The sequence below is a fragment of the Semicossyphus pulcher genome, unplaced genomic scaffold (genome assembly GCF_022749685.1).
Source record: "Semicossyphus pulcher isolate SPU_LCO1_2020_fin unplaced genomic scaffold, fSemPul1.0.p SCAF_1, whole genome shotgun sequence".
Lineage (NCBI taxonomy): Eukaryota > Metazoa > Chordata > Actinopteri > Labriformes > Labridae > Semicossyphus > Semicossyphus pulcher.
Window position 1 is genome coordinate 24220001 of NW_027211603.1, and position 19518 is coordinate 24239518.

Sequence of the window (19518 nt, forward strand, 5' to 3'; positions counted from 1 at the left end):
CTCCTGACGTGGAGGCCCACTGGATGCTTTCCTCCTAAACTACTGATTGCACACATAAGGTAAAACTTATTCCATTTGGTAACAATTTGGAGGCAACTTTACCAGTTTCACATGAAATCCAGATTCATTAGAGTTTAGGTAAACATCTGAGGGACGAACCTTTTGTCATTTATTATTCATGACAGAGTCAGTGTGGTGGATGTGTGAGTGCTGTTTGAAAGAGACTGCTGACAGATACTAATCTTTGAGTTTATATCACATCATTTTAGGGCAATTTCGGGGCCATATTTGTTTTCTTCTATTCATTATTCAAGTATGTTATCCTACTGTTATTATACAGAGGAAAGAGGCATAAATACTGAAAGCATTTGCATTTCCAGTGTCTGATTAGGTCTGTCTCCACTGTCTGTTGTTCCCAGGCTGTTAATCAGTGCTCAGCAGAAGTCCAGCACATCCTGAGACTGTGACCCAACCTGAACAAACTGGAGGGAGCAAAATCTAAGGAAACTTGACTGTGTGGCACGAGCTCAACAGAAACAAGAGCGGAGTGAGCCACTTCAGGACACGCGGATTTACTCCTTGCAACACGTCCGTGGGCACAGGAGAGTCCCGCTCACCATGTACTCCCCTCAGAGTCTCCACCGCTGGGGCATCACTCACAGTGAGAGTATGGAGAGACTCGCCTACAGCCAAGGTAAGTAGAGATTAGTAGTGACCTAACAACAGGTCCATACAAATCAGTTTATTCACCTCACTGCGTTAAAAACAATCAGGTTTACTAATACACACTGAACACCTTTGAGTTGTTGACTGCTGGTCAGATACAACCAGCATTTAGAGACATCACTTCAGCCACAATGTCAGACATTTAATAATCTAAAATAATCAGAATAGTGGAGGAAATTATCCATATTGATAACTAAAACATCATTACTTGTACCATGCCCAGTGTGACTGTTTTCCTCTACTTCTCCCCTTCTTCACTGCTGTTTGCTAAATTCAACTGAATTCTCTTTTGCATTGTTTCCAACATTTAAAATAGGGCATTACACAGGATTTTGGAAAATACTGAGCTCATGAGTCCAAATTCCACTAGCAAAACCCCACCCACATAATATATTAGGACAAGTCACAAACTAAACCCTGTGCATTATGTAGCATTTAGAGAAATCACTAAATTGTATTTGATTGTTTAAGCTTCTTTTTAGTTACTTTTATTTATATGCTAAGTCAGATACTTTCAGGCAAAATTTCTTTCTTTCTATCTTTGATATCTTTAAACTTCTGTTTTAACTTTTACTTTAGAGAAAGATACGTTTCTTTTTCTACAATGTAGAAACAGCTTTGAGACTGCATTTTGGTACCCCTTTACGTTTCATTAGAAAGTAAAAGTTTAAAGATATCAAAGATAAAGAAATTTAGCCTGAAAGTATCTGACTTAGCATTAAAAAATTGTGTTGGAAGTGATTATGACGAAGTGTAAACTCTTCCTCGTGTTATTAAAGCACTAAACTGCCATCTATACAATAAAGGAAGAATTCAAAAGGACTTAAGGTAGCAATACCACACTGTAAAAACAACCAGTTACAAGTTACAGTCTTAATTGAGAGTAATAGTACATACGAAATGGAGTAAAGTAAAAGTACTAGAGTAATAGTTGTAGTAATAAAATGCACCCTGTAATAGTGACACGAGTATAATTATTCCTAATATAAAAGCAGGCCTACCATTTTTCGTGATTTAGTTGAGGAGCTAATGTTAGTTAACTGGAATAATGTAAGGTTATAAAGCCTACTGTTTGGTAGTTTAACCTGTAATGCATTATACTTTATAAGCTCATCAGATATTTTATTTTCCAAAACTGCCAAGTAGCCTTATTATAAATATCAAAATAATGCAGGCTACAGGAGAGGAAGGTACAATATATATTTATTCTTATAAATTAGAGTAAAATAACAAAAGGGGGGAAAAAACTAAGGTAGCCCACTCAGATTTGAGGCCTTCTTAAGTAGGTATTTAGCAGTTACATTAAATTCCACCACTGCTGTTGGGGGAGTAAATGACAGACTCTTCTTTTATTTACATGTTTTAAAATAGCAGTCTGGGTCCTCCGTCTCCATGCCTCTGTTTCCCTGCTCACAGTAACGTCATTTACCGGGAGGCAGTCGTGCGGTTCTCTCTTCAACCAGCAGGGGGCGGCACGTCCTCAACATGGCAGCCACTGAAATCATTACGTAGTGCTGCCTTTTGTGTGTCTTGTGAGCCTTTTGACACCGCCCCTTCGGAGGGTGCAGCGGGACCGTCAGAAGCCAACTGTCTGTTAGGTCTGCTCGGTGTAAACAAATCTTTATCTCACAGCTATGAACCGACTCGACTTCTGAGCAACTGCGCGCGCTGTCACCGCTGCTGCTAACGTTCACCATGTAGACGGACGCCTACGTTTTACCGACTGAGACCGACACGACGGTTGGTTTTTGACTCTAGCCAGACCTGTCAGTGATTTGGCTGGTGGTAACACAGGTATTTTTATGCTACGGTTGGCATAATGGTCGCCGGGTGAATTGTACATCCAGCTAACGCTCGCTAACGGTTAGCATCCTGAATGAATCTGGTTGTTTTCGCACCGAGCTACAATAATTCCAGAGGTACGTGAACATGGCATCGCCCGCAGAGCATGACCTGGCTCTGTCTGAAGCGGACAGCACCAAGGAGAAGAGTCAGGTGTTTGGTATTTTGAGGCTGCAGGAAGAGAAATCCGCTCTTGTGGATAAAGCTAACAGTAGCAGCACAACTGTCAGAGGAGGAGGCGGTGGAGGTGGAGGAGACGGGCGATGGCAGGCTCCTATATTCGCTTTGGCCAGGAAAGCATCTGAGACCATTTCAGGGAGCATTCACGTCCTGCCCAAAGTGTCGGAGCACAGGACGTCTCTACCTGGGGACTGGACCGTCCAAGGTAGGGTGTTAACAGCATCAGGGAGCGTTAGGTTTCTACAGGGAGTGGAGGAGTGCGTGTGTAGAGGGGGTTCTGGTTAATATAAGCAGGTCTGCTGACACCCAGTTACTGATATAGTCAGGGACACTTAAGGAAATCTAACCAAGCCCTGTGCTTATCAGTGTCTTCACACAGACGTGGTCCCCTCCTGAGGTGTTCAGGATCAATCAATCATCCAGTCAGATGCTAACTAGAGCAGAGTTATCAGTTTCAGCTGGTGTGCGTGGATTTGATAGCTGCTGCATCTCCTCTCTCTTTCACATCCTACATGAGCTCACCACTCTCTGTGTGTGGCCAATTGATTTTTCATAGATCTGTGTTGCTCTCATGCTTTGATGGTGGAACATCCTCTTCTGCCAATGTTAGCAGTGGTACTGTAGCCACACAGCTTAACTGCATGAAGCATCACATGCTGCACTGATGTAAATGGAAAAATTTCTTTTTTTTCCTTTGGACTTTGTCTACTGCGTATGAAACAGAAATTTAAAGAGTCCAAATGTTCAGCTGTCTTGTCATATTTTGTATATTTTGCATTTGGCATAGTGAATCATACTATTAAGTAGTGATCATTATAGTCGCTTATACATATTCTGATAATCAACTCAATTTACTCTGTTAGTGTCAGGTAGTGCCTGTTCGAATGAGAGGGCACCATACACTCACCTTGTTAAGTTTTTGAAAATTGTCAGGTGTCCATCAGACATTATTTAAATTAGGTTAAAATCTTGATCATTTTAAATAGTTTTTTAGTCATTCAGTTCAGCAGGCTGTCCTGATTGTTTGTAGTTGTTGTTTTTTTTGACAACTCAAATCTCAGTTGAAACACAGACACATAAATGCTGTATTGTGTGATGTAGTAGAGCACAGACCACATGGTGACACTGGTAATCAAAGGGTTGCTGTTTTATCGTCAGTATCCTCAGGGCTCCCTACCCAGGGGCACCCAACATTCATGCTGCTCCCAAGAAATCATCTGTGGATTTTTCCGTGTCTCTGTCTCTGCTGGGAAAGTTAAAGCTCCTCTACATTGCTGGGCAACATCTTTCACCTGACATTGTTCTGCCCTGTTCTTATGTTTGGCTACACATTAACCCGGAGGTCCTTGAGCAGAGCATTTAAAAGCACACCTCTGTGGGAGGGCACACCCTTAGGCTCTAGAGTTTTTCTCAAGGAAAATATGGCTGAAACCATGTCTTTGTCTGTTCTGAAGCAATTAAAGCTGAAGCACTTACATCACATTGACTGTATTTCCCTATAGTAAGCAGGTTTCTTATAATGACCAGCCGTAAGACATTGACCTGGCTGACTCAGTTGTTTATGTCTCTGATAGAAATCCTCTAAATCTCAGAGTCAGTCTCAGAGTAATTTTTTAAGGTTAAATGACCAGTTTGGATTTGTGTATACAAGTCAAGACATCTCTAGCAGTTCTGAGAGAGGGGACTACCCTTAAATTCATATGTGCATTCTTTATGTAAATAAAGGAATAATGCATCGCAATTAAAATATATTTAAATATTTTGTTTGTATGCAGCCACTGCAGTTTTTGTCACTTAAAAACACTTGAATTGCGATTACTTTAGTCTTTTCAAACAACCTTTGTCAACATGTTATTCCTAGAAAGACAAAACTATTCCACACAACTTAAAAAAATTCATGGGCTCAGTATTTATTCTAATCATAATTTCTGTATGATGAAAAGCTTTTAAACCATATATAGATGCAGAAAATTATCATTTAAATGCATTGTCACGTGTGCATCCATTAAATCCTGATGTGGGTATTCGCAGCGTATTTTAATTGACATGCTTGTGTGCTTTTATATTTTGTCCTGCAGCCATGAGAGACCCTATGGCCATGGAGCGAGCCAACCTGCTGAACATGGCCAAGCTGAGTATCAAAGGGCTGATCGAGTCGGCTCTGAGCTTTGGACGAACGCTGGACTCAGACTATCCTCCTCTCCAGCAGTTCTTTGTTGTCATGGAGCACTGCCTCAAACATGGCCTCCGAGGTAAGAGAGAGTGTGGATGCTGTGCGACCTCCTGACTTATTAAAAGTCTGTGTCTAAGCTGCACGGTCATGTTTATGTGATGGCTCCTTCATAGAAGAAGTCAGTCCTGGATGTTTATTCCCCCAGTGTGAAAAGTCTCTCCTCCTCTCTGCAGTGAAGAAGTCCTTTCTGGGCTTCAACAAGTCTCTGTGGGGTCCTCTGGAGCTGGTGGAGAAACTGTGTCCTGAAGCAGCAGAGATCTCCGCCTCTGTACGAGACCTGCCTGGATTGAAGTGAGGAGCACATTTATTTTCACACACAAGTTAACCTGACATCATGCTGGAGAAACATGAGCCATAACACACCTGCACACTCGCATGCACCAGTGACATGAGTATGGGACATGAGCCAGAGACAAGTGATACCTGAGTGTTATTTACTTTTTTACTTTCACTTCACCTTTCGTCTCGCTGCTGTCTCACTTCTTCATTGTCACTACGTTTCTACTTCTTTATTTTATATTGGGTTTTTTTTCACTGTTAAAGGCATTAAAGATAATTAGGAAGTAAGACTGTGTGTTTAAACTGAGTGTGAACTTAGACATACTGTCAGTTTCGGTTAATTGGCACCTTGATTGTGCTGAGCGTAGGTGGTAATATTTTAACTTTAAAAACCATCTTTAATATTCACGTGATGTCCTCTGGTGGCTACAGTAAGCAGGCTGCTTCTCGCTCTCATTCTTGCACATGATTTTAACGTCATGCTTTACTTTGTGATCAGTCACTGCATAGCTGCAGAGCTTCCACGGGGGAAATCAAGTGAGTAATATTCAGGTCTCGTCTGATCCAGCAAAATAGGGAACAGTTGTGCTGTTTTAGATGGAGAACAGACTGTGTTTCCTTTGGTGGTGCTGAGTCAGACCAACGGACATGAAGCTCAGCAGTGTTTTTGCAACGCCTAGTCCAGACCGTGCAAATGTTTATGCAGTAAAAACCAAGTTCTATTAGCTGAGATTACTCACAGACGAAAACATGTTTCGATTTCTGTAGTTGGATTGAAATCTTGAAAAAAGAACAGTTTGTTTGATGAGCCCATGTAACTGTAAACTACAATAAACACTCAGGACCACAAAGAAGAACACAACCAGATCTAAAAAAGATGAAACCAAACAAAGCAAAAGACCAGTCTAACAATGTCGACACCAGCTTTAGGGCTCACAGGAATGTATTCTTATCACTTGTGTCTGTGTGTTATGTTTGTTCAGGACTCCATTAGGAAGAGCCAGAGCATGGCTACGTCTGGCTCTCATGCAGAAACGGCTCGCTGACTACCTACGACTCCTCATCACTAGAAAAGACCTGCTCAGGTACGCACGCACATGCACACATGCACACACACGCTCACACACACATTGTACAACTATTAATATCATTGCACTTAATGAGCCTTGACCACTGTGACTAATTTAATCTTTATTTATTGCTTATTTATTCATTTTTTTATTTCACTTCACAGTTCTATATTTTTAGAAATTTATTTAAACTATAGTTTAATGTTGTATATAACGTGATCATGTGTGTGAATCCATACCCATATGAATGTATGGGTATTGGTGCATATACACATTTTATGCTACCGCAGATTCATTGGATTGCTCACAAATATAATGTTAAAATATGTTGTGTATTTGATATGCAATGACAATAAAGTACCTGCATGAACACATGGCAACACCTGCAGATGCACAGCAATAATACAATGTAACTTGTTTGGACAAATATGCTTTATTTAATGAATAAAAAAATAAAAAGATACAGCATTTTAATTAAACTGGTGTAAACTTAGGTAGCTGTAAATACACTGAAAACAATTATAACAAATTATAGTCTGTACAAACACCAAAGACATTTGACATCCGCATAACACCACCAAAGGGCTCAAACATGAAATATATTTTGACTTGTCGAGCTCCTGTCGGTGTTTGAGAGCCTGCTGTGTTTCCCTCCACAGTGATTTCTACGAGAACTCCGCTCTGATGCTGGAGGAGGAGGGAGCAGTGATCGTGGGCCTGCTGGTGGGCCTCAACGTCATCGATGCTAACTTGTGTGTCAAAGGCGAGGACCTGGACTCTCAGGTAACCACTGCTCTGTGTCAGTATGTAACAATGAAGTGTTAATTCTAGGTATGCTATATGATGATGTGGTAGCATTACAGCCCAGGTAGAGTTGGTATGCATTGTACTCTTGGTTGTTGTTCTCTCTTTGACTATATCTAATGTTCAACTCCAGTATGTGGAAGCAAAAATGCAGACAAGAGTGTTCTGCGTCATCACTTTATCTGTGCATCGGGCAGATGGAGAGCAGACACTGGGGTGTCATGTTTCTACTCAATGGGTGGAAGACTTTTTCCTGAGTGCAAACACAGTTTCTCACCAGTGTAAACAACCTGCAGAGACTGTGATCACACCTGAGTCAGTGTGTCTGAGATTCGTGAAGCATTGTGGGATTTGTATTTGTTTAGATCTAGTTTTCTGAGCACAAGGTGACCTGTTACACTGCATCACAAACACAGATTTGACCTTGACAGGCAGGCGTTAAACGTCTGCTCCGTCCCTAAAGCCAAGATGATGAAAGAAATAAAGAACTTAAAAACAACATAACTTATCATGATTTGTTGCAAAGGTTTCTTTTCTTCATGAGAGAGATATTAGCTAACTTGTTTATGTTTTGATTTGAGGTTGGGGTGATCGACTTCTCCATGTACTTGAAGAATGACATTGATGATTACAGGAGTGAAGAGAGGTAGGATCCTTCAATGTTTCTTATCTATATTTAATACGCTGGGTCTCTTTGACCTCTAAATCTGATGCAGAGCTCTGTTTTATGTCTGTTTCCATGGCAACAGGAATAGCCAGATCGCATCCATCTTGGATCAGAAGAACTATGTGGAGGAGCTGAACAGACAACTCCAGTAAGACTTGTGTTTTCTGTGGCAAACAGACGTGTCTGCAGGACGAGATGTCGTTATGTCACTTTTCTGCAAGCTGCTACTTTATGACATGTCTAGCTCAGATTTATCTCTACATCTGTTAATTGTCTCATGTTGAGTAGTACTGTGATGCCTTGAATCAAAGGCAGAAGGTTGAATGTCTGGTTACACATTAAAATAGATCCAGTGTCTGTTTTTTAAGAAGTGCATATGTCTGCTATCTGTCCCTACAGACTAATTAAAGCACAGGCAGTCTGCATATTTCCTCTTTCAACTTTCCTTTTCTCACAAACCTTTTCAATGAACCTGCATTGATCTAAAGCCTAGAATGGAATTACAGGTGTAGAGAACACCTGCAGCTGTGGTTGATACTTTCGGCTATTAAAAACTAAATTTCTTACGTTACAGTGTTTACCATCTCAACTGTGAATTTGGACACTAAACTTCTACAACTACAGTCCCATTTCCACACATTGACAAAATGTTGGTAACAATAAATTCAGTGAGCAGAACTTGATTATAATGTCTGTTTGTGTGTTTGTATGTCTAGCTCCACAGTTCATGGTCTTCAGGGCAGAGTGGACTCTTTAGAGAAGTCCAACTCTAAACTCGTAGAGGAGGTGAGACCCACACTCGTATTTTGTGTGTTAGGTAAATGCTAAAGGTAAAAAGTCATCACTTTAGCCTCAGAGCTTAATTGCATGTCTCTACATCATCATTAAAGTCGTTTCGTTAAACTTGTCATCAAAGGAATTAAATTATGATCTAACTGCATTGTCTGTTTCATGGAGAAAGTAATGTTTGTAGTTTGTAAAGTAATCAAAAATCTGCTTTGATCATTAAGCCGAACATGTTTCCAACTGTTCTTAGTGAGTTCTGTGTGTTTGTTTTTGCAGTTAGCCATAGCCAAGAACAACATCATCAAACTGCAAGAGGAAAACCAGCAGCTGAGGAGTGAAAACAGTCTCATTATGCTGAAGGCACAACAACAATTAGAGGTACACAATCACACATGGCTCTTTTGATCACTGCAGCTAAATGTGAAATAAAAACTGTTCATTTGGTACTCATATTTCAACTGTTATTTCAGCTGAACAACTGATGCATGATATTGCTGACAAGTTCCCCCTGTTGATGTTATTCATCCAGGTAACCCAGGGCGACGTATCTGTGGAGAGAGCTACATACAAACAGTCACGTCAGGGTTTGGATGAGATGTACAACGAGGCTCGAAGGCAACTGAAGGAGGAGTGTCAGCTCAGACAGGTTAGACTAGGACTATTTGTGTGATTCACGTGTGTAGAAATAAACATAGAGGCAGTCTAATAACAAATAAATATGTGTCTTTTCTGTGCAGGATGTGGAGAACGAGTTGGTCGTCCAGGTGTCGATGAAACAGGAAATGGAGCTGGCCATGAAACTTCTGGAGAAAGATATTCATGAAAAACAGGTTGGACCACATGAAGATCCAACAATATACAAAATGACATTGGTTGATATGTGGAACCTAAAAGAGGCCCAATCAGTTACTTTTGAGAGAGATATTTAGACCCAAATAGTTAAAACACAGATCTTAAACGTCTTTGCTCTTAAGACATAGAGTCATCAGAGTGAGGGAGCACATGGCAACAAATATATAATGCCCAGTCCTCTGGCAGCCCTGGCAGCCCTGCCAGTGTCAGGCCACTCTGCCAGTGTCAGGCCACTCTGCACCAACATGTGAACTCTGCTGTATAAACACCACCGGCTGACATTTGTAGCCAAGCTGTGAGATACAGATACCGCAGCATCATGGCAGCTCTGTAAGGACGCTGCTGGGATCATTACCAACACCACCAGGTGAATCAGCTGTCCGACCTCAGAGTATCTTACACCTTTGCACAGGACCATGAAGCGTGTGACATCTATGCATCACAATGATACAGTATGTCCTAAATATAATTCAGCTCCCTCACAGGTTATTAGCTTGAAATGCAACTGACTAGACTATTAAACTAGACACTGTCACATGACAGTGTGAAGAGGAGAGTCAATGAGCATCAGAACACAATTGACCTCTTTGTTTTTCCACAACAGGACACGCTGATCGGGCTGAGGCACCAACTGGATGAAGTCAAAGCCATCAATGTGGAGATGTACCAGAAGATGCAGGTACAAACACACACAACCATTACCTGGTTACACCTGAACATATATTGTGATTTTTACTATGATTTATGTGATATTTATCTTTTGCTAGTCGTCTGACGACGAGATGAAGAAGAAGAACAATATGATCACCCGCCTAGAGGAGAAGACCAATCAGATCACTGCCACCATGAAGCAGCTGGAGCAGAGGTGAGATCACTGCCTTTAAAGGAACAGCACACACTCTAAACAAGAAAATTACTTTATCCCATGTGTCTCCTCAGCATTTTCTTTAATATAAACCAGGTGTTCTGTTTTGTTGAACTTCAGTCTGGCTTTAATTTACTCAAACAAACAAAGTCCAGTCTAAGTTTTTGCATTCCAGAGAATCTTTTTAGATCTTTGACTAGATCCAAAACTCAGCCCAAAAGTTTCTGACCTCATGTCATTAAAATGTAGATTTTTTTTTCTAGATTAAATGATCTATACAAACTGATGCTATATATTATTTTTTCTAAATACTTTAAAAGTATGTATTTTTTAGAATTCTTCATGGTTTAGTGTGAAGCTGTGCAGAAGAGAACTGTAGAAAACACTGGGAAAGTGATTTGAAGCCTCTTCCTCATCACTGAGTTTCCCCAGGGAAATAAGTTATGAGGTGGTCATGATGATCTCCTCCCAACCTGCTTATTTCTCATGCAAAAAATGCTCCAAAATGCAAAACCTTAAAAATAGAAGTGCCATCATGTTTGACATATCATCTATTGCATTGCGCAATGGGATTGATCAGTCTGAGACCTTTAGAACTTACAATAGCTGCATTTACATGTTTTTGGTATATGAAGTAGCTCCCTCTTTCCCCCCCTGAAAGCTTCAAAGATAATTTATGAAAGTGTTTTAATTTAATAATTAATACACTTTCACATTAATGTTTGCAGAAGTGATCTGGAAAAAATCTCTTATTATCACAGGGTCATTTTTATTGTTCACACAGAGTAAAAATGAGCATAGTTGGCTTTCCAGCTCATATCACACTTACTGAGTGTTTTAACATGTTGACACTAGTTAACTGAGTTCACTGCAGTAATGAGGGGCCGTATAAACGATTCAAACGGTTCACCATTTCAAAAAGCAAAATCCTTTCCTTTATGTAAATATTGTATTAATAAGAAGATTGTAAGACCCTCAAAAATATGTGCTTGATAATATTTCCAAATCCAAGTCTTATTATTAAAAATAGAAAACACTTCTATAGAATAAAACATCGGGGAAAGAGCCTTTAGCATACTTTACATTAAATACTAATGTATTCAATACATACTAATTGCTATTAACTACATACATGATAAGATTTGTTAGGTCAGGATTTACTTCACAATTTCCTTGGGGAAAAACTTAAATCCTAAACTTGTCATATCTAATAAATGACAGTCCTAATGCTTCCATGCATGATGGTGTTTTATAATGGTGTACACGTGTATAATGCTCCCTTTCTCTATCAGTCATTATGAAATCTGCTCGTCTATTGATGCTTTATGATCCCTCCTCATTGTTTACCAGTCAACACGGTCCATCCCTCCCCTCTCCTCTCCCATTGGTTTAAATCTGCTCCATCCTCTTTGTGATTGGTTGTGAATGTTTTTTTTGCTGCTCTGAAGGTTCACGTAGGCTGATAGGACACAGACCCCGGTTACACTTCTTGTTTTCAATGAAACCTTTGTGTTGTTCTAGCTAAAAACATCGAATATCTCCACCTCAGAGTTTAACATGTGGTCTACCTCAGAGAAATGAAAAATAGTGAAAGAACAGGAGGTGATTAACAGGCTTCAGTGTTGAAAGTATTATACTGTGAACACCTGAAAATTCCACTTTGTATCTGCTCTAGTTTTATTCATCTATCTGTCCTCATTACTTCTCCCTGCTTCCTCTCATCACTCATACTCTTATTGTGGAGGGAAATACAACCAGACTGAAGACATCTGATGACAGTGTGAAGCCTCAGATCAGATCTCTGTGTTTCAATGCTTTTTATTTACGCTTACTGCTGTGCTCGTGATGTTTAAAGTCACTTCAAGTGTTCAGTGTAACCGGGGCGACGTAGAATACTGATGTATTGACATCCTTTCTTCCTTCCTTCCTTTCTTTCCTCCCTTCTGTTTGTCTTTTATACCATCCAATCATCCATCCTTCATTTTGCTCCCTTATAACCTCCATGTTTCATTTTTTTTGCCCTTATTTCCCTGCTCCCCTGTGCAGTGACAAGGATCTGCTCAGTCAGACCAGAACGCTTGCTATGTCATTTGTTAAGTGTGCCAGCACAGACACGGAGCACCAGTACAAGCTAGTCAAGGACATCTCCTTCTGAGGACACACACGCACACACATGCAGACACACGATAGCTTCAGACTGTATAAATAAATGGACTTAACTTTAAGGAACATTCCTGTTGTTTTGCACACAATATTCAGATGGTTTTAGGGCCCGAGAGCAGCATCAGAATCAGGTGAATGCAGGGTTTAGTTACTGAAACATGATCATCATCAGCAGATGGCTGCGGTTCATAGAGACCACTCCAACATGTTTCATGATCTTCCTCCTCGGACCATCTAAGACGCGTTTCCTGTAAATATCTTGGTTTCCTGGTCAGAGGACTGTCTGAATATTACATCAACTTTAATTGATACTGAAGAAACATTGAAACATAATCAGACACTACTTTATTTATTTTTACACATGCTGATGGTGCACACAAACTTACATACATATACTATAACTGTTATTCTTCCTGTCTCCAGTGTGTATGCAGTAACACTGGCAGTGAGATAGTTGACTGTTTGAGCTCTGAGGCGTAATCACAGGGTCGTTTTTATTGTTCACACTGAGTTAGAATGAGTATAGTTGGCTTTCCAGCTCTTGCGTGAGTGCTCTAACATGTGGACATGCTTAGGCACTAGTTAACTGCAGTATTGAGGGACTGTACAAACGATTCACCATTTTCAAAAAGCAAAATCCTTTCCAGTCTACATATAGTCTTTGATCAAGACGATTGCAATGCACCTTAAAATATGTGGTGGTTAATATTTCCAAATCCAAGTCTCATTCATTTTGACGTTAAAAGCTTTAAAGATGATGGACTCTAATGAATGCTTAGAGTATAATTTAGACTTAAATATGTTCATGGAACAATAATTTTGTTCATAGAACAATACAATATGACAAGCATTACAAGATTATGAATCCTGTTTCCTCTTTATTAAAGATGCACAACAGTTAGAAGTAAGAGTAAGAGACACTACTGGATAGTGAAGTTCTCTGGAGAGTGACTCTAGAGTCACCCCACTCTCCGTCCCCTCAGCAAAGACAAACAATAATTACTCTCCTCGCGTATACTTTTCATACAGTCCCTTTGTGGCATCCATGTTGGCTCTGCAGAAGTAGTTGAATAAGTTGTGCTTCTGTGCTTGGCTGTATTTGTACCGTATAGCCTCCTCTCTCATGTTCCTGCGTGTGCTTTTAGACTTGGAGCACGAGCACGAGCAGGAGCATGAAACATCCAAACCAAATCATACAAACAGTTTCTACAGCTGCTTGTGTTTCACCACAGTCAGTCAGCAGTGTTTACTCCACCTGTTAAGTCAGACAGGAGCTTGCTTGGGCAGCCTCCAGCTTGAATGTGTTGCCAGTTTTGCTCTGCATGTGATGCACCTCCTGATCTGCTTCTGACCGGCTGTGAAGCCCTCTGTCCACTCTCTCACCACTTTATAATACACACTCAGAAGTTCACTCTATAGTGAGCAGGAAACAGGAGATTTCAGACATCTCGTCCTTTCATGAATTTAAATTAGTTTGTGAAATTGTTAGCAGGAATGATTGAACATGCCATAGACACTCCTTTTTTAAACACTACAATACAATGGCAGAGGGTAAATAAAACACTCTCTACTCTTAAAGAGGAGAGACTTCAGACACAGCCCTTCTCCTTCTTGCTCTTCATCCTGGAGATTAACCGAAGTTGAAATTGTAATGTTGAGTAAAGTGTTAGCAGATATAAGCAGCTCAGTGGGACCAGCAGCTTTAGTTCACTGTACACACTTTGTTTCTGCAGAAGAGACAGAACAAAGCCCAGTGTGAAGAATTATAATGACACAGTCACAACAGTAAACATCTGGAGCTTCTGTCAAGGGAATCTGAATGTGTTGTTGTCTCGTCTTGGCATATTTATTGACTTTTGTGATAGATGAGGAAGTAATTCTACTTATTCTAACTCCATGTTCATAGTACTGTAACTGCTCTCAGTTTGTAGAATAATAAACACTCGAAACAGCAACTACTGTCTTTTACCACCGTGATCAATAAAGTTAGATGTTTTGAAGTTGTTGTGTGTGAGTTTTTTGCAGAACGCCCTGGATCATTTATTATGCTCTTTTATGGAGTAATAAAGCTCTGTGTCAGCTGCAGGATTAACTTCCTCGTTGTCCAAATGTCTGAGATGGCTCAACCGGATCTAAAACTGGATTAAAACATGTTTCACAAACGTCTGATGAAGGTTTTGTTCCTGCACAACATTGGATGTAAAACAAGGAAATTGCCAAATGTGTCTGGCTCTTAATGATGTGACTATGTAAGGGATCGCTGAACAGTACATCACTCTGTCTGAGAGCACTGAGATGCTGGATTTAGTTCGCTGTCCTCTTTTTTTCTTGTCCGTTAAGTTGCTTCAGGGCGGTTTTCCCTCATTCATCATGCATCTTTATTTTAAATTATCACCTCCTTGTTTTCCTTCCTGTTCTGTTTTTAACCCAACAATTCAACTGTCTTTAGCCACTTTTAAGTTTTACTCTGTGGTGCCATCCATCCTGAGCCATCACCCCTCCATGTCACCACCCAGAAACCTCAGTCCCTAACCTCCCTCCTCACCCGACATCCTCCTCCCCGTCTTCCTCTGTTCTTTTCTCCCTCTCCCTCCCTCCATCAACCCCCCAGTTTTTCTTTCCATGGTCCTGAGTTTGTCCCTGGTTATAATGGTGCAGATTACAGGAGGCAGAGAGGAACCGCAGCTCGGCCGAGGAGGGAACCAGGCGCTTCAAGTTGGACTTCGCCAACAAGGCCGACAGCCTGCAGCGGCAGATCGAGCACAGAGAACGGCAACTGTAAGCGAAACACATCCACAGACTAACTGACTGGTAGACCCCTGCACACACATACATGAACACTTAATAAAGAGTAACAGCAAAGTATTTAGGCTACACTATTAGCTATGTGGCATTATAGGCTAGCTGTTTGTAGCTTTCCTTCCTTTAACAGTTCTTGTTCATTCTAACTTGAAAAGTACATCCCTTTCTGTGTCTCTGTGTGTCATCTTTCTTCTGCTTATTGGTTATTGTATGTTCATCTCTGCAGCCAGCAGCTGGAGACGGATCTGAAGATAGAGCGCGAGTGGCGGCAGACATTACAAAATGATCTGGACAGAGAGAGGGACACTGTGTCTCAGCTCAGCACAGAGGCGCTGCAGATCAACGGGCTGAAAAAGGTAATAAGATGGAAAGAAAACCAATACCATATGTTTATGGCTTTATGTAAGTGTGACCACGTATTTGCAGACTGCGATCTAATTTCATCTGATATGATTCATGCCCTCTGTTGTTGTTTTTTTCCCTCTGTTTTTATCATTTGTCCAGGAGTTTCATCGTCTCCAGGATGAAAACATGCAGCTGAAAAGCATCTGTGAGGACCAGGAACAAGCTCTGGAGGAGCTGGGCTCCAAACTAAGCGAGTATGTTTGCATTAATTCCTCATGCCTGACACACTGCACTTAAATGTAACGCCCATGCAAGATTATATTTTCTTTTCCTTTTTAAAAAGCCTTTAAAAACAGTATTTCAGTAGCAGTGCAGTTGTTTTCATCATCATATGAATGTGTTAAAAAGATCTTTAAAGTGTTTTTGTTCATTTACTACAAATAGGCCTGGGGTATTTATAACAACAGCTGCAGCCAAATAAGCTTGTTGTTGGGTGATGACCTGCGGTGATTGGTTGTATTTAATTTACCTGTTTTTGTCATTAGATCCAAACTGAAGATTGAGGACATCAAAGAAGCCAACAAAGCTCTTCAGGTAAAGTGACAGTGATGCGCATCTGTTTCATAAGACAGGTGCATTGGAGAAGAAAGAATTGCAAGTAAACTCCCGCACACTGTCCAACTTGCAGAAAATACATTTATTTGCTTGCAACGTTTCGGTACTCGACCTTCTGTTTGCCTGATGGATGTCACTTACTTTGGACAGTGTGCGGGAGTTTACTTGCAGTGATTAAAATGGAACGTCTTTTATCTAAACCCTCTCCATCACAAGATGTTCAGTTACATAGCATATAACATATAGACTAGTACTGTATACGCTCGGTATTAGTGCCATTGACAAGGCTGAAAGGTTAAGTAAAGTATGTTGTGTAGTTTGTAAAGTCTATTGTGTAAAGTCGGGGGTGTGGTTCTGTTTCAGGGCGGTCAGGTTTGGTTAAAGGACAAGGATGCGAGCCACTGCAAGCTGTGTGAGAAGGAGTTCTCCATCTCGAGACGAAAGGTCAGACCTCACATGATGAGAAAGAAGAAGACGCTCAGCAATTTGCACCTGAAATCTCAATGCAACACAACAATACTTCTGACTCTCTTTCTGTCTCTCTCCAGCACCACTGTAGGAACTGCGGGGAGATCTTCTGTAACAGCTGCTCGGACAATGAGCTCCCTCTGCCCGCCTCACCCAAACCAGTCAGAGTGTGTGACACCTGCCACGCCCTCCTCCTCCAGCGATGCTCCTCCAATCCGACGTGAGGAAGACCCACGCTGCTGTCATGACCTGCTCCAAACAATCTGAGAGTAGACAAATCCCCCAACCCCCCCCCGGTCCTCTGTAAGATCCATATCACAACTTATCTCCACACGGCATTTGCTGCTAAAATGGACCATGTGCATGAACATTAAGTACATTTGACTCACAGTTTGTCCTGCACAGACAAAACGAGGGACATCTTCATTATTCTGACCCGTCTTTGTTTGATTCTACTTCTTTTCTTTGAATGTGAGGAGGCCATCAGTCCACTATAGCGCGGGCCAAAATGTCTTAACTTCATAACAGACGAATCTTGGGTCTGTTTCAAAATCATAAGCAATCATGAGGGCAACTTAATTACACAGATAAGACCATTGATTTACAGTATACTAAGATATCAGTGGCCTTTACCGAGGGAGGGATGCAAAGTGGAACAGCTTCTTCTTTAAGAGTTTCCTTAAAATCAATCACATGTTGCACTGGCCAGGCTTTGAGAGCTCCAAAAGCCCACACATGATGGCTTAACTATCCACCACTCAATTTCTGCTCAATACAATACAACAAATATAATGAGAGCATATAGTTCTACAGTACATTTCACAGTGCAGGGCACAGCAGGAACAAACAGCTGGTCTGTTTGGGTGTCAGTGAAAGTTGTCAGGAAGCCCTGAAAACATCTAACCTTTCATGTATCTGACTGGTGGTCACATTAAAACCAAAACAAACTCTGAAGGACACAACAGGTGTGAGTCACAGACTGCATATAAAGATGAATACATAAAGATTATGTATAAAGCTAAAATCTTTATATCCAGCCTGTTTAATTTATGTGGCACGCAGCGCACACACACGCTGATCAGCAGGTCTGGTTTTGGTAAAGTTCAGGGGGAGGAGAGAGCTCACTTGTGAAAGGAGACTTTTCGTGGAAACTGCACTGACTGTGACGAGCACTACTGCAGCTCAATGCAGCTGTTTTTCTGACGCAGACCTCCTGTTCTATCTCATACTTCAGTAGTGTAATGTATGTCTCAAGCCTCAAACTGTATACAGGACGCATGTGGCCAAACAGACGAGATTGTGTCATGTATGCATTCAGTATGGTGGCCTTGTTACTGCACCTCCAACAAACACAAACATTAAGGCAGCATTCACACAGGCACAAAAACATTAACAACACTAGAGGTTAAATCTACTTCAATACTTGCTGCACTGAAATATAACAGGATATATTTCTGTTCAGTGGTCTGTGAAAAGGTCAATCTTTTTCCTGTTGCTGTAATAATTGCAATCGTGCATCAGAATCAACATGGTGTACCTGCCGTCGTCGCCTCAGACAGAATGGAGAAGGCCTGCTGATTAGATCTGTCCTCCTCACAACATTCAATGAGGCTTTTATGCAAACTGATTCCAGGAACAGTCGCTGCTCCAGGCGGGGTTTGCTCTGCTGACACGAGGACTAGACTACTTCCCCTTTGAAAGGAACTGAAAATCTGTTCTGTTTCTAACAGTGCCATGCGTGCCTGTGTCAATGCAACAAATATTACCTACATGTGCTTCTCATGTTGCCAAAATGAGCCCTGTATTCCTACAGAGAGAAAACAGACAGTAGCAACACTAGCTTATACTAGCCAAGGGAGTGGCCCAGATTAAAGGCACATTTCACTGTTTGTTGGAGACACTAATGCAGTGGATGCTGCTTTAAGGACCAAGAAGAGCTAACAGATGATGTCACCTCTGTTAGCTCTTCTGTTGATGAACCACTGACAGCTAGCTGACAACACGACCACTTCACTGACTAGCAAGTGGTTACACACTTCTGACAACACAGCCACAAAGTATGTTTAACACTTGCCAATCCTATATGACCTGTAGTAACGATTCATTTGAGAGTATTTATATTTAATTTTGTGTTATATGCACATTGATTTTGACTTTTAGAAGTCCAGGAACGTGTTTGAACTTTCACTTGAAGTTAGTTGTAATCTGTGCAGAAGGAGATGTTATTGAAGAACCACGTTTTACTGCTGCTCTGTTCCTGAGAGGGAAGGGTTGAACTTTTTTTAAATCAAGATAGAGACAGGTTTTGCCTTTGTGTTGTCAAACTAATGCTGGTGACTGATAAGTACACAGTGTTCAGTGACGGGTTATGATACGAGTTCCTCTGCACATTCTAGTTTTGTATTTAAATACAATGTTTACAAACTGAGACTTTTCAAGAACTGGAAGTATTCATTCCCACAAAGAGATGAAACAGGCCTGGGTCTGTTTTTATCAGTGTTTTTCTTCTTTCAAATATTTAAAAAGGCACGAACTTATATCTTCCCTGTTTAGTACTTTAGGAAAATGCTTGAACTGCACCCAGGCCTGGGATGTTTTTGTACAGTGTTGCTCTTATAAACCCCCCAGCCTTCACTGGGACTTGTACAGTGTTGATCCCACTGTATTTTGTATATACACAATGTTGATAATCACTGTGGCCCTTTAGTTTATTAAGATCTGCCAGTTTAATATGAAATCTATTGCCAATCTATGTTGCCTTGACTGTGTAGCAGTTTCTGATTAAATCAAGTTAAAGAATCTTTGATGTCATTTTACTGAT

At 40.8% G+C, this 19518-nt stretch overlaps 1 protein-coding gene across 2 annotated transcripts; it reads left to right on the forward strand.

Moving 5' to 3' along the window:
* The first annotated feature begins 618 nt into the window (after positions 1 to 618).
* On the forward strand, positions 619 to 19473 carry rufy2 (RUN and FYVE domain containing 2). 2 transcript variants are annotated; one of them, XM_069680023.1, is made up of 19 exons: positions 619 to 694; positions 4827 to 5000; positions 5155 to 5272; positions 6244 to 6345; positions 6990 to 7113; positions 7716 to 7780; positions 7884 to 7949; positions 8518 to 8587; positions 8864 to 8965; positions 9117 to 9233; positions 9325 to 9417; positions 10044 to 10118; positions 10207 to 10304; positions 15126 to 15245; positions 15496 to 15625; positions 15774 to 15868; positions 16160 to 16208; positions 16593 to 16673; positions 16778 to 19473. In XM_069680023.1, exons 1-19 carry the CDS (start codon positions 619 to 621, stop codon positions 16919 to 16921), a joined length of 1899 nt encoding a protein of 632 aa, XP_069536124.1. In that variant the 3' UTR covers positions 16922 to 19473. The 2 variants fall into 2 exon arrangements, with proteins under 2 accessions (XP_069536124.1, XP_069536049.1); XM_069679948.1 differs by lacking the exon at positions 619 to 694 and adding an exon at positions 2321 to 2953.
* The last annotated feature ends 45 nt before the right edge of the window (positions 19474 to 19518 follow it).